The 13682-nt window shown below is 35.6% G+C and overlaps 2 protein-coding genes across 2 annotated transcripts; both read left to right on the top strand.

The window, feature by feature from the left end:
* Positions 1 to 1440: 1440 nt before the first annotated feature.
* Positions 1441 to 8201, top strand: LOC143546103 (potassium transporter 1-like). The gene is made up of 8 exons (XM_077037839.1): positions 1441 to 1634; positions 2999 to 3242; positions 3965 to 4210; positions 5102 to 5152; positions 5240 to 5553; positions 6003 to 6117; positions 6205 to 6459; positions 7024 to 8201. The coding sequence occupies exons 1-8, from the start codon at positions 1578 to 1580 to the stop codon at positions 8031 to 8033; spliced, it is 2292 nt and encodes a 763-aa protein (XP_076893954.1). The 5' UTR covers positions 1441 to 1577; the 3' UTR covers positions 8034 to 8201.
* An 869-nt stretch (positions 8202 to 9070) lies between these two features.
* Positions 9071 to 12139, top strand: LOC143546080 (pyruvate decarboxylase 2-like). The gene is made up of 6 exons (XM_077037823.1): positions 9071 to 9550; positions 10260 to 10423; positions 10517 to 11167; positions 11269 to 11386; positions 11525 to 11713; positions 11969 to 12139. Exons 1-6 carry the CDS (start codon positions 9122 to 9124, stop codon positions 12137 to 12139), a joined length of 1722 nt encoding a protein of 573 aa, XP_076893938.1. The 5' UTR covers positions 9071 to 9121.
* Positions 12140 to 13682: the final 1543 nt, after the last annotated feature.

The raw sequence follows: 13682 nt of genomic DNA on the forward strand, positions 1-13682 counted from the left end.
CAAAACACAACATACTACTTTGTTTATCTTAACACGATATTACTATTTCATTAGTAGAAAAGATTGCTTTGTCAAATAACCTATTTGAGCATCATAGAGACTTTCATACGGTGTCCATTTTTCGTTTGAAAGTAATTTACAAATCAACAAAGGGGACTAGAGAGAAAAACTTAAGGATGTATAGTAACAAATATGTCAAATAGAGTCTATTTTACAATAAGAAATCTAACAATGAGCAAAAACGATCCTGTGTCATTTTCAGATAAATTATATATATTTTATTTTATGAGTAAATAAATCTGCCCACTTGTTACTTGTTATAATTATGGGAGCTCTAATTTATTTTTCTATTTTTCTTTATTCATTTCAAAAAATTGTTTCAAGTTCTTTATCTTAATCTTAAATAAATATAAACAAAACTTTTAAAAATATTCTAGTTGCTCGTTACATTCTCTTAAACCACCATATTACTTTATTTGTAAACGAAGGCTTCTAATGCGTTTGACCCGAATTCACGGGTATATGTCTCATTAAATCCAAATATCCCTTAAAAGGGATATAACATCTTATTAAATTAAAAATTAATTTTACCAAATATTTGATATGAAAATCATATAAAATAGGGATATAATTAAAATTAATATCCGACTTTTTTTAAAAATAGATATTATTTATAATTAAGAAACATCTTTATAGTAAAAAAATTAGCAGGTGGTGAGTCTCACCAAACCCATATAGCTTTTAAACGATTTATAAAATATCATTTATTTGTGAAACCATTTCATAAAAAACTCTAACTATATTATTAACTTACTTACAATAAAGTCAATAAATAAAACTAAAATTCAACAAAATATATAAATATTAGAAACGAGAAATATAAAACAACAGTGATACAAGCTAGTTCATAAATATTCCTTACTATAATTTATTTTCTCCTTATTCTTCTTCACCTAATTAATAAATTTGTTTTCCACTTCTTTTTATTTTCTTTATTTGTATATTATCACTAACTATTCAATATTTACTTTAATAAAATCATTACTCAACTTGTGCAATATAGGAGTTTTCAACTAGTTATATAACATATTACTTATGAAATATGACCCCTCTTGGTTCGTGAGCTAACTTACATCCAACATTCATGAGTCCAAATCTAGTTTACGGTAGTGGTAATGTTTAAATCAAAGCTTCTATTGTGTGTTTAACCTTCTCAAAGATCGTCTATCTAAACTGTATTTATCTGATCTCATTAGTTAACAATATTAATACATTTGTTGAGTTTTCAAATAACAGGTTAAAAAAAACACATAACATAGTTAATGTTGATTTTGTTCATTCAAGAAAATTGGTGGCCCGTGGAAGAGAAAACGAGTACTAAAAAAGTATTTGTTCAAGAAAATAATATTTCTTAAAAAGAGGAGAAAGCATAGTAGAGGGTGTGACACATGATTGTTGACTACTTTCTTTTCTTCTCTTCTAACTAATTCCTTTTTAACCTACACACATACACTCACTCTTTTCAACCTCTTTTCTTTTTCATTTCCTTCTTCCTCACATTTTCATTTTCATAACCAATGTTTCATCACAGCAGACCCTCTTTTGAATCCCAAGAACATGGCCTTCATAACCAGGTTTCTTCTTCTTCTTTATTATTATTCTTTTCAAGATTTCAAGAAATCATGTGTTATGTGTAGATAGATGTATGTTGAAATGTGTAGTTATTATTGACTTTTACATAATGTACACAAGCCAGAAGGCATTTCTTATAATTTTCCTGCAAAAAATTGATTTTCCATATTTATGTGACATTTTTTCCTTGTAAATGTGTTAACAAGATTCAAGAATGGTTTCCAAATGAAGTAAATTGTGTATATGTTTTGTTTATTTTTGGTGTTTTTGAGTGTGAATGGGAATAATTTTTTATTAAGATTAGGGTATTACATCAATCTTCCTTTTAAAGTTTTTTATTTTTCAACTTTTTTTTTTTTAAAAAAAGTAAGATGATTATTCTGACTTTCAAAAGCATGTATTTTTTTTTTATCAAAAGTTGAACCTACTTTCTACCAAATTCAGTGTGTGTGATTTGTGTCATGTTTATGTTTATCTTCACTTTTGTGATGCTTTCCTTCATGGGTAAGTGTTGTCTTGCACTTCTTTCTTGATATTAGTCATCAACATTCAACAATGGCTTTTAAAGATTGGATCTTTTTTTACATTATTTAGGATGATTTCGAGTATGAACCGAGTCTATTTTACCCCTACTAATAAGAGATGATGTACTTAGACTGTTTTTACTTTTTATGTCTGCTTCCTTCGGTTCATGATTGGATTGGCGGGTTGACCCGTTTATGTTCGTGTCTTGTCGTTTATGTTACTATGTTAGTGTTTCAAGTTGATCCGTTTTATGTTCATTAATGTAAAAAGTAATAACTAGTGATTTAGCAACAATTTAACTATAAATTTAGCACTTATCTTCTCTAAATGAATACTAACCTTTCTTTGAAAAAAACACTTAAATGGGCTAACAGGTCAACCCACTTATTAAATGAGCCATGTTTGGGTTGACCCAACTCTAAAAGGGTTGTGTTCGGTTGTCTTGTTTAATACCCTAGTCGTGTAAACTAGCCCAAAACCTTCTTTTTCGTGTCCTGTTTGGGCTGACCCATCTTTAAATGGGTTAAGTTCGGCACTTCGGTTGACCTGTTTAATGAATGAGGCATGCCAGCCAACCCAAAACCTTTTTTCCCGTGTCGTGTTATGGGTTATGTTTGGGTTGACCCATCTTTAAACTTGTCATGTTCGCGCTGACCTGCTTAATTAACGGGTTGTGTTGGCCGAACCAAAACCTGTGTTTAAAAACATGACATCTTTAAACATGTCATGTTCGGGCTGACCCATCTTTAAACATTCATTAACTTTTGTCATAACAACTCTACTCTTCAAGTTTTTAGTTTCAAGTCGTGTAATAATCCCGGGCATTATTTGACTAAACCAGAAATTAAACAAGGCATCATGTTCAGCAGTTCTGAGTTTGGCTTATCAAAGTCTTGGAGTCGTTTACGGGGATCTAAGTACGTCCCCTTTGTACGTTTACAAGACCACATTTTCTGGGAAGCTTAGTCTTCATGAAGATGATGAAGAAATCTATGGTGTTCTTTCCTTCATCTTTTGGACTTTTACACTAATAGCACTTTTAAAATATGTGTTCATTGTGATGTCAGCCGATGACAATGGCGAAGGTATACCCCTCTTGTTATGTTCAAATGTAAATTATTATTGGTTGTTTGGATGTGCGTTTTAAAAGTGATTATCATAGGTTGTAGGAGACTAGAGGTGTAAACAAGCCAAGCTGTTCGTGAGCTACTCAAGATTGGCTTGCTAAAAGCTAGAATTGAGCCGAGCTTAAACGAACTCAAGCCTAAAAATTTAATAAACGACCCCGAGCTTGAGCTGGTTCACAAGCCTAAATGAGCCTATTAATATATTTTTTTTATTAAATATGTTAAATATATATTTATCTCATAACTATTATTATACTCCCTCCGTCCCTCTACAAGCGTCATGGTTTGAAAAACACAAAATTTAAGAAAGTTTGAATGATTGCATTTGTGTAGGGTAAAATTGGAAATTAGTTAATAAATTTTGAAAGTGGACATTTGTAATGGGACAAACTAAAAAGGAAATGTGGAAACTTTCAAAGGGACGGAGGGAGTATATAATATTATAGTAAAAATAACTAAAATATATGCATTATGTTATATATAAAAGTATTTATAACAAAATATGTTAATATATAAAAATTAATTGTTATTAATAAACAGGCCGAGCTCGATCTTGAAAAACCACTTACGAGCCCAGATCGAGCCTAGTCCAGCTTGGGCTCGTCTTGGCTAGTTTTAAACCCCTATTGCGATAGTGTTTATATGTGTTTGAAGTTGTAATAATCAGTTATGTTTTAAAGGTGGCACTTTTGCATTGTATTCCTTATTATGCCGACACGCAAAACTTAGCATGCTTCCAAATCAACAAGAAACCGATGAGAAACTATCTGAATACGGTGTCAAAAAGACTGCAGAAACATGGCAAAGTTTTGCATTGAAATCTTTTTTTGAAAAACACACCAAGTTTAGAAAAGGGCTGTTGATTTTTGTACTTCTTGGAACTTGTATGACAATTGGTGATGGTGTTTTCACTCCTGCTATATCGGGTAATTATCTTATAATATTAAAGGTGGTGATTTTGGCCCGTTTACTTATAACGGGTCAATTTGGGTGGTGTTTTGATATAAACGGGTCAAAAAGGTTGTGCTTTATTCAAAATGTTAGATTACTGCTGTAGTAATCTTGTTTTTGTAATCATAGTTAGCGTATTTATTACCTGTAAAAATTTTGACCCGTTTACTGATAACCAACCGGGCCAATTTGGGTTGTGTTTTATTGTAAACGGGTCAACAAGTTCTCTTTTATTTCTAAAATTGACTACTATTGAGGTGATATTGTTTTTGTAATCATTATTAACACATTTATTACTTGTAACAATTTTTGGCCCGTTTACTGATAACCGGGTCAATTTGGGTTGAGTTTTATTATAAACAGGTCAAATAGGTTGTCTTTTATTCAAAAAGTTAGATTAACATTGTAGTAATCTTGTTTTGTATCATGATTAACACATTTATCACTTGCAAAAGCTTTACGCACATCTAATGTTAAGCGGGCCAATTTTGGTTCTTTTATTATAAACAGGCCAAATGGGTTGTGTTTAATGACTTAATCCAAGTAATTAGATTAGTTTTGTAGTAATCTTGTTTTTGTAATCAAAATCAAGACATTTACTACTTGTAAATGACAAAAAAATGTTTTCGGGTCAACCAACCCGGTTAGGCTTGTTTTGGCCACACTTAGAAAAGGCACATGTCAACCTTACTTAAAAAGACCCGTTTTGACCGCCACTTAGAATAGGCACATTTCAACCTGAATTAAAAGACTCGTTTGACCGTTACCTGACCCACCCATCTTTCCATTTCTACCTTATATTAAGAGTCTGTTTTTTTTCATTAACTTAGAATTCTTTCTAAACATGTCATGATCTTTGCTTTCAGTTCTTTCAGCTGTTTCAGGAGTTAGAATTAAAGTTACGGGCCTTCACGAGAGTAAGTCAATTTAGTTAGATAATAAATTCTCTCTTTCTTTTTTGCAAAATGAAATTTTATGCTAATTCAGTTACTTTTCTTGCATAGATTATGTAGTGGCGATATCGTGTGTTATATTAGTTGGGCTTTTCTCGATTCAACATCACGGGACCCACCGAGTTGCCTTCTTGTTTGCTCCAGTTGTGACAGCATGGCTGCTGTCGATTGCGGGCATTGGAATATATAACATTATTAAATGGAACCCGCGAGTATTTCACGCTCTTTCGCCTGTTTACATGGTGAAATTACTAAAAAGGACCGGTCATGAAGGTTGGTTATCTTTAGGAGGAGTTGTCCTCTCGATCACAGGCGTTGAGACCATGTTTGCTGATTTGGGACATTTTTCAACATTATCTGTTAAGGTAATCGGTTCCATACCTCAAATCCTAACAAACCCGCGCACGCGATTATAAGGCTGTTCAGAAATGAAATTGCCTCGTTTGTATATAAGCCTAGGCGAGCCTGCTTGGTATGTAAACGAGCCGAGCCCAAGCAAAGGTAAGCTTGGCTCGTTTAAATTAAAGCCCGAGTTTTACTATATATAAGTTATAAACTTATAACCAAAATATTAATTTACAAAATTTATAAACTTTTAGTTTATAATTATGCATTAAGTGTATATTAAAAATATTATTTTTCTTTATATATATATATATATATCAATACGTGTGAATATATAAATTTTTTTATAGATTATACGAGCTGGCTCGAGCTTTTAACAAGCTGAGCTCTAGCTCAACATTACAGCTTGTCTACAGCCCTCCAAGACACGGATGAATGTTTTAAAGTATGAATTTTACATCATTTTCAGATAGCATTCACATTTCTCGTGTATCCATGCTTGATTCTTGCATATTTGGGCGAGGCCGCGTTTCTATCGAGGCATCATGAAGATCTTCAAAGAAGCTTTTACAAAGCCATACCAGGTAAGAATTTCAGTATTTAACCTCCCCGTTACATTAATGGCTTTGTCGGGTTCTTCTTCTGTTGACTTTTGTTGACTTTTCTTGCAGAAGCTGTATTCTGGCCTGTGTTCATAGTCGCGACTTTTGCAGCGGTAGTAGGAAGTCAAGCTGCCATTTCTGCAACTTTTTCAATAATAAGTCAATGCTGCGCGTTAAACTGTTTTCCACATGTGAAAATCGTTCATACTTCGAGAAAGATATACGGGCAGGTTTATATACCCGAGGTGAATTGGATGTTGTTGGGCTTGTGTTTGGCTGTAACGATTGGATTAAGAGATACCAACATGATTGGACACGCATACGGTATTCATCTTTACTCATTGACTTTTAAAGTCAAACTTGGATATTTAACTTTATGTTTTTTACATGAATTTTGACTTAAATTCATGGTCCAATCTGTTAATTTGAAGTGTTTTTGTGTCAAGATCATGGAACTTTGATGGAGGTACATAATTGTCAAGAATAATATAGTAACGCAAAGTTGACAATTAGTATGTTTGACCTTAAAAGTCAAACTTAAATTCATTTAGAACTAAGGAATAATGCTTTCTAATTTTCAGGTCAAACACAGTCTTTAAATTTGTATCTAAATATTCAATTTTTTAAGTAATTCTACGTTAAACGTTAATGTGTTTGACCTAAAAGTCAAATTTGCATTCGTTTTGTACAAAAGAGTGTTGCTTTCTAGTTCCGGGTCAAGCATCATCTTTTCAAGTGTATAGAAACAAGTTTTTCATCAAAGATGATAATATAGCAATTCAAGATTTCAGGTTTACAAGTTGGTCAAACCGGTTTGACCTGAAAAGTCAAAATCACATTCATGTGGAACAAAAGAACTAATATTTTTCTACTTTTAATGATGTGTAGGGCTGGCAGTGACAATAGTGATGTTTGTAACAACTTGTTTAATGACACTCGTGATGATAATCGTGTGGAAGCAACGAGTTGTAACTGCTGCTGCTTTTCTTGTACTTTTCGGGTCCATTGAACTCGTTTATCTCTCGTCCTCCTTCTTTAAAGTACCGAAAGGTGGTTGGATCTCACTTCTCCTCTCACTAACATTCATGTCAGTTATGTTCGTATGGAATTACGGGAAGTTAAAAAAACACGAGTTTGACTTAGAAAACAAAGTCTCAATGACCCGAATCCTCTCACTTGGGCCGAGCCTCGGAATGGTTCGGGTCCCGGGAATCGGGCTCGTTTACACAAATCTGGCAACGGGAATCCCGGCTATATTCGGTCACTTCGTAACCAACTTACCGGCTTTCCATCAAGTTTTGGTGTTCGTGTGCGTTAAATCGGTTCAAGTCCCGCATGTTCGGGCCGAGGAACGGATGTTATTGGGTCGGGTCGGCCCTCGAGAATACTACATGTTTAGATGCATTGTTCGGTACGGGTACAAAGACGTCCCGCACGAGAATTACAATTTTGAGAACCGGTTAGTGTCGGCGCTCGTTGACTTTATTGAAACCGAAGGAAAAGTCAAAGATGAATTTGGAGATACTGATACCGAGAGCGATAATAATAATATTAAGAATGTTAACGAGAATGTTTCGGAGCGTGTGTTTACGCTTCCTGATCATGAGGAAAAGATGGTTCGGTCGTTAAAGGAGATCGAGGAGTCGGCTTCCGGGTGTTTAGAAAGGCACCCGGGTCTTAAAGATGAAACGGTTCAAATACTTAAAGCTCGGGAATCTGGGATTGCGTATATAATCGGGCATTCTTACACGAAAGCCAAGAAATCGTCTACGTTTTTAACGAAGGTTGCTATCGATGTGGTGTACTCGTTTTTGAGCAGGAATTGCAGGGGTACGGATGTTGTTTTGAACGTGCCTCATACGTCGTTGCTAGAAGTCGGTATGATTTATTATGTTTGATGGTACGTATACGGTAAATGGTATACGACTATAGGTATATGTTAAAAGACTTTTGAGCATGAGTGGGTGCTCATGTTTAGTGTAAATGCTAAGTTAAATAGAAGAATGGTAATGTGTACATGACATTAAACTATATTTGCTAGAGGTTAAATATCTTAAAACTGTTAAATATTATTATTTTATATTATTTTCGGTGTTCATTATCGGTTTGCGGGTTGAGAAACTTGGTTTAACGGTTAGGTTTACTGATTTGAACTTAAATCAGTTGGTTTCTATATATTCGCCTTTTGAAATGTATGGCTATCAGACACTCAGACTATATGTTGTAAGCTAACTAAAATGTGCAAGGTAAATTGTCTTGTTATTGTTATGTAAACACTGGTTTAAGTAACTCACATTTTAATAAGCGTATCGTGGTCTAACTAAAAATTTATATATGAAAGAAAAAAATAAATGTGTGGTTGTATGTGATTCGTGAAAATGATTGTATGTGATTGGTGAAAAGAAGTGGACTTCACCTGCCTTAAAGGCTAAGAGCGTGCTAGGAGGATGGGCGGATGACGTAGATAGGGGCTAACCTTTTGATGATGGTGGTGCTTTGGTTTGGCAAGGATTTTGCATTACAATGCGTGCGTGTGAGGTGGTAAAGGCTCACTCCGTGACACATTATCTCATAAGCTGTCTTTTTCATTTATGTAAATTTAATACAAATTGACGAATAGTTACCGGTTTTGTTGTCATTTTTTGAACTTATATTTAGTGATAGGAGTGTAAATTTCTAACATGACATAAAAACTTGATATAAATCAGGGTTGCCCGCTTAATATTATACCACTAAAAAATTTAAAAAAGGAAAAACTAAAAAGCATGCCACGTGTACATTTTTTGTATATATAGAAATTACTTTGAGAGCAAAAAATTCGCTTAAATTGCTCTAAATTACATGCAAAGAAAAGCCTTTTGCCACAATAAAACGACCACCTTACACTCACCCTACAAATTCGAATCTCAACTCAAACTCACCACCATTATATTATCCACCACTCTTGTCTCTCAATCACTAGACTCACCTCACCACCACCCCAAACATGGAAGCCGCAGACCTCGGCCACACGGAGGCCACCATGGGCCGCCACCTCGCCCGCCGCCTGGTGGAAATCGGTGTTACCGACATCTTCACTGTCCCAGGTGACTTCAACCTGACCCTCCTCGACCACCTCATTGCCGAGCCAAGGCTCAAAAACGTCGGGTGTTGTAACGAGCTCAATGCGGGCTATGCTGCCGATGGCTATGCCCGCACACGCGGTGTTGGTGCATGTGCGGTTACGTTTACTGTTGGCGGGTTGAGTGTGCTTAATGCTATAGCTGGTGCTAATAGTGAGAACCTGCCCGTTATTTGTATCGTTGGTGGACCGAATTCGAATGATTTCGGGACTAATAGGATCCTTCATCATACCATTGGGATACCTGATTTTAGCCAGGAGTTGAGGTGTTTTCAGACCGTTACTTGTTACCAGGTAAAACGCTCGGGTTGATCGGGCTGGGTTATTATTTAAACGTGTCCAGACCAAATGGACATCATTTCAATTCGTTAGAATTAATTTCAAGGTGACTTTTGACCCATTTAAGGCATTTCTTTTACCTATTTAACCTGAAAATATAATCAATTAGTCCTATTTGTATTTGTTGTAATCTGTAAATGAGCAAGCCTTTCGACTTTCGGTTAAACACTTGTAGATTTAGATCGGTTCGACTAAAACTCCAAGCGAATATACCGACATGAACAAACTAAATAAATTGTTATCTGAACCGATGAAGACCCCTAGCTCGAACCCAAACTTGAACACGAGCTAGCAACCAAGATGTTGAGGTTTACTTGTCGAACACAAACCGGCTCGTAAGCCTTTCATTTATATTATTTATATATATTATATTAAGTATATATTTATATAATAATAAATATTAAAAATTATTAGGTAACATATATTATGTTATATATAAAAATATTAACCTAATTAAAAAATAATAAATGGGCTGAGGTCGAGCTTGAAAAACTACTAAGTACAGCGGGTTGAGCTTAAGCTCTAGAATTAGCGCTCGAAACAAGCTGAGCTCAATCCTAGTCATGCGTGGACTCGGCTCTGCTCATTTACACCCCTAAGCAATTCAGTCAAACTTGATCCATGAACCTGTCTCTGCAATACTGAGATTGTACATCTGGTGCAGGCTGTTGTTAGCCATTTGGAAGACGCTCACGAACAAATTGATAGGGCGATTTCAACCGCGCTTAAAGAAAGCAAACCCGTTTACATCAGCGTGAGTTGCAATTTGCCCGGGATTCCTCATCCTACTTTTAGCAGGGACCCAATCCCATTTAAACTCGTTAATCGGTAATTAGCACTTATATGATAAACTTCACTTGCAATTATGTAGTTCACAAGTTCACATACATCTGATGCATTCATAATTCTTGTTTCTTGAAGTGTAAGTAACCCCTCTGAGTTAGAAGCTGCAGTGGAGGCGGCAGCCGCCTTCTTAGACAAGGCCGTTAAACCCGTAGCAGTTGGCGGCCCAAAACTCCGTGTAGCAAAGGCAACCGAAGCGTTTGTAGAATTTGCAGACGCGAGTGGTTATGCATTATCAGTAATGCCCGCGGGTAAAGGAATGGTTCCAGAGACTCATGAGCACTTTATCGGGACCTACTGGGGCGCGGTCGGGACTTCATTTTGTTCTGAAATTGTCGAGTCGGCCGACGCGTATATATTTGCGGGCCCCATATTCAACGACTACAGTTCGGTCGGGTACTCATTGTTGCTCAAGAAGGAAAAAGCGATTGTTGTGCAGCCCGATCGGGTTGTTATTGCTAACGGGCCCTCTTTCGGGTGCGTTTTAATGAAGGATTTTCTAGAAGCACTTGCGAAAGTAATAACTAAAAACACTACTGCATACGAGAACTATGAGCGGATCTTTGTACCCGATGGTGAACCGACTCCACCCGAGCCTGAAGAGCCGTTGCGGGTTAACATATTGTTCCAGCATATACAGAAAATGTTGACCAGTGACACTGCGGTTCTTGCTGAAACAGGAGACTCGTGGTTTAACTGCCAGAAGTTGAAGCTACCTGAAGGATGTGGGTACGATGACTAATCGAATACTGTTTTTTCAAAATGTTTTAACATAATTTAGTGTAATCCATGCATATAAAGAAGGAGAAAAGTGTGTGTTATTCTTCCAGGTATGAATTCCAAATGCAGTACGGGTCGATCGGGTGGTCAGTTGGTGCGCTTCTTGGCTTCGCTCAGTCTATACCCGACAAACGGGTCATTGCTTGCATTGGTGATGGCAGTTTTCAGGTAAAAAATATCATACAGTGTAGCCGAAGTCAATATGAGTTAAGGGCGTGCTGTGGCCCGAGCTTGAGCTTGAGCTTGAGTTCGCTATGTTGATTATTTGACATGTTTAACCAATAACCAGCCTCTATGCACTTGCAGGTAACAGCACAAGATGTGACAACTATGATACGTCAAGAGCAAAAGAGCATAATATTCCTGATTAACAATGGGGGCTACACCATAGAAGTTGAGATCCATGACGGGCCTTATAACGTGATCAAGAACTGGAACTACACGGGAGTCGTTGAAGCCTTCAATAACAAAGACGGGAAGCTTTGGACCGCAAAGGTAATACAAAAATTAAGGGTGTGTACAAGACAAGACAAGCCAAGCCCAAGCTCATCTAACTTATAAGAGGTCGAGCTTGAGTTTGGGTTGTGTATTATTAATTATTTTTAACATGCTACTTTTTAATACATATATCTAATAAAATATTATATTTGTATAAACGAGGTTATTTTAAAGTTGGGCTTGTGTAAGCTCGACTTTTTGCAACCATACATTTGAAACAGTTAGGAAGTAACAGATGATAACTATTAACAGGTAAAATGTGACGAGGAGCTGATTGAAGCAATAGCAACAGCAACAGGGGAGAAAGAGGATCATTTGTGCTTCATAGAAGTGTTTGTTCATAAAGATGACACCAGCAAAGAGCTTCTAGAATGGGGTTCAAGAGTCTGTTCAGCTAATAGTCGCCCACCGAACCCTCAGTAATTAATAATTTGGATTCATTTTCATTTCATCAATTCCTTCCTTTAGATGTTAAAACTCTTGAGTAATTTTTGTTTTGGTTTTTGGAAATTGGAGCACAAATGTCAACAATCATCACATTATTATGATAATTATTAATTAAGGTTCTTAACAGAGTTCAGTCATGTTTAACACGCATAATTACAGTAATAATGAAGGATCTAACAATACTCAAATGTAATTTATAAATGTTTTTTATTTATTAATTACTTGGATCTCCTCATGCGTTTCTTCTTCCACACAAATATCAAATTAACGATGAGCTTGGTATCATACCGATACTAATTTTGATTTCTTTTTAAAACTTGGTATTGTTACTGAAATTGCTCGGTTTGGTAGTAGGTGAAAATTAGATTAAACAATTATTTTGGTATTGAAATTGTGTTCAACCGTTTGGTTTACTCGTGACTCCCGCACCTCATTTGGAATACCGAATACCTCAACAATTAAGGAAATTCGTGAACGTGTTCTAGTGATCTTGAGTTACTATGAGATGAGTCCATGGCAACAAGTGACTTGTATCAATAAGCGAGACGGATGGTTGGCCCATGTGCAACCAAGGGCGTCAAACGGGTATCTATGAAAGATCAACGACAACTTAAAATTCCGGGGTTCAAAATAAAGAAAAAATTTGGAGTCCTTTTCAAGTAATTTTGGTTCTTGCTTTCGTTTTCTATTTGATATGGAAACTACTAACAAGACACCGAAGAAATGAACTTACATAACACCTAATAATCTTATAGACTAGGTTATCACTTATTTGTTCGGGCGAAATAAATTGGTTATATTAGAAATTTAGAACTCAAACCAACGTTGGTTAAGGGAACTCGACCTGAAATGGGTGGACTGCTCGCCAAAGGTAACAACATATTGTGATAACATTTTATGGAACCGAATTAAACATTTGAATATGTACGCGTTTAATTGTCGAGTATTTATTCTCAAATACAGAAGGAAAGTTTCAACATTTAATCCACACACTAATAATTCAGTCAAATTGACATTCGTGATGTTATTTGTTTGTTGATAAATCAGCTTATGAGTCACTGCATAACACTTAAGATATTTTCACTTTCTTGTTAACTTAAATTTATCAATGACTAGTAAAATCCTATGTTTTTTCTTCGATATAAAATTCTTTTTTCTTAAAAGGTGGCGTTATAAAATCATTTTTATGGCAAACATAATCTAAGGCAGTAGAGGAAGCGCAAGCCTCTTGCTTGATTGTTTTTCACCATTGTCATTAGCAGGGGTGAGCAACTTAACCGTCAAAACCGTCATAACCAAACTGATTTTAACCGAAAACCGACATAACCAATGAGTCGGTTTAAAGAATCTTTGAAAACCACCAAATACGAGTCGGTTTTGGTTAAAGATAATTCCGTTCCCGCCATAACTGAAACGACCCATTTATTTAAATAAAAATATGTTTGGGATTAACTTTCACCAAACATCTCGGATTGCACAATTTTTATTTTTCGGTTCAACGTTAGTAATCGAATTAACT

Source organism: Bidens hawaiensis, unplaced genomic scaffold, assembly GCF_021521415.1.
Source record: "Bidens hawaiensis isolate Kalapana, Puna unplaced genomic scaffold, B.hawaiensis_p1.1 tig00014205_1, whole genome shotgun sequence".
NCBI lineage: Eukaryota > Viridiplantae > Streptophyta > Magnoliopsida > Asterales > Asteraceae > Bidens > Bidens hawaiensis.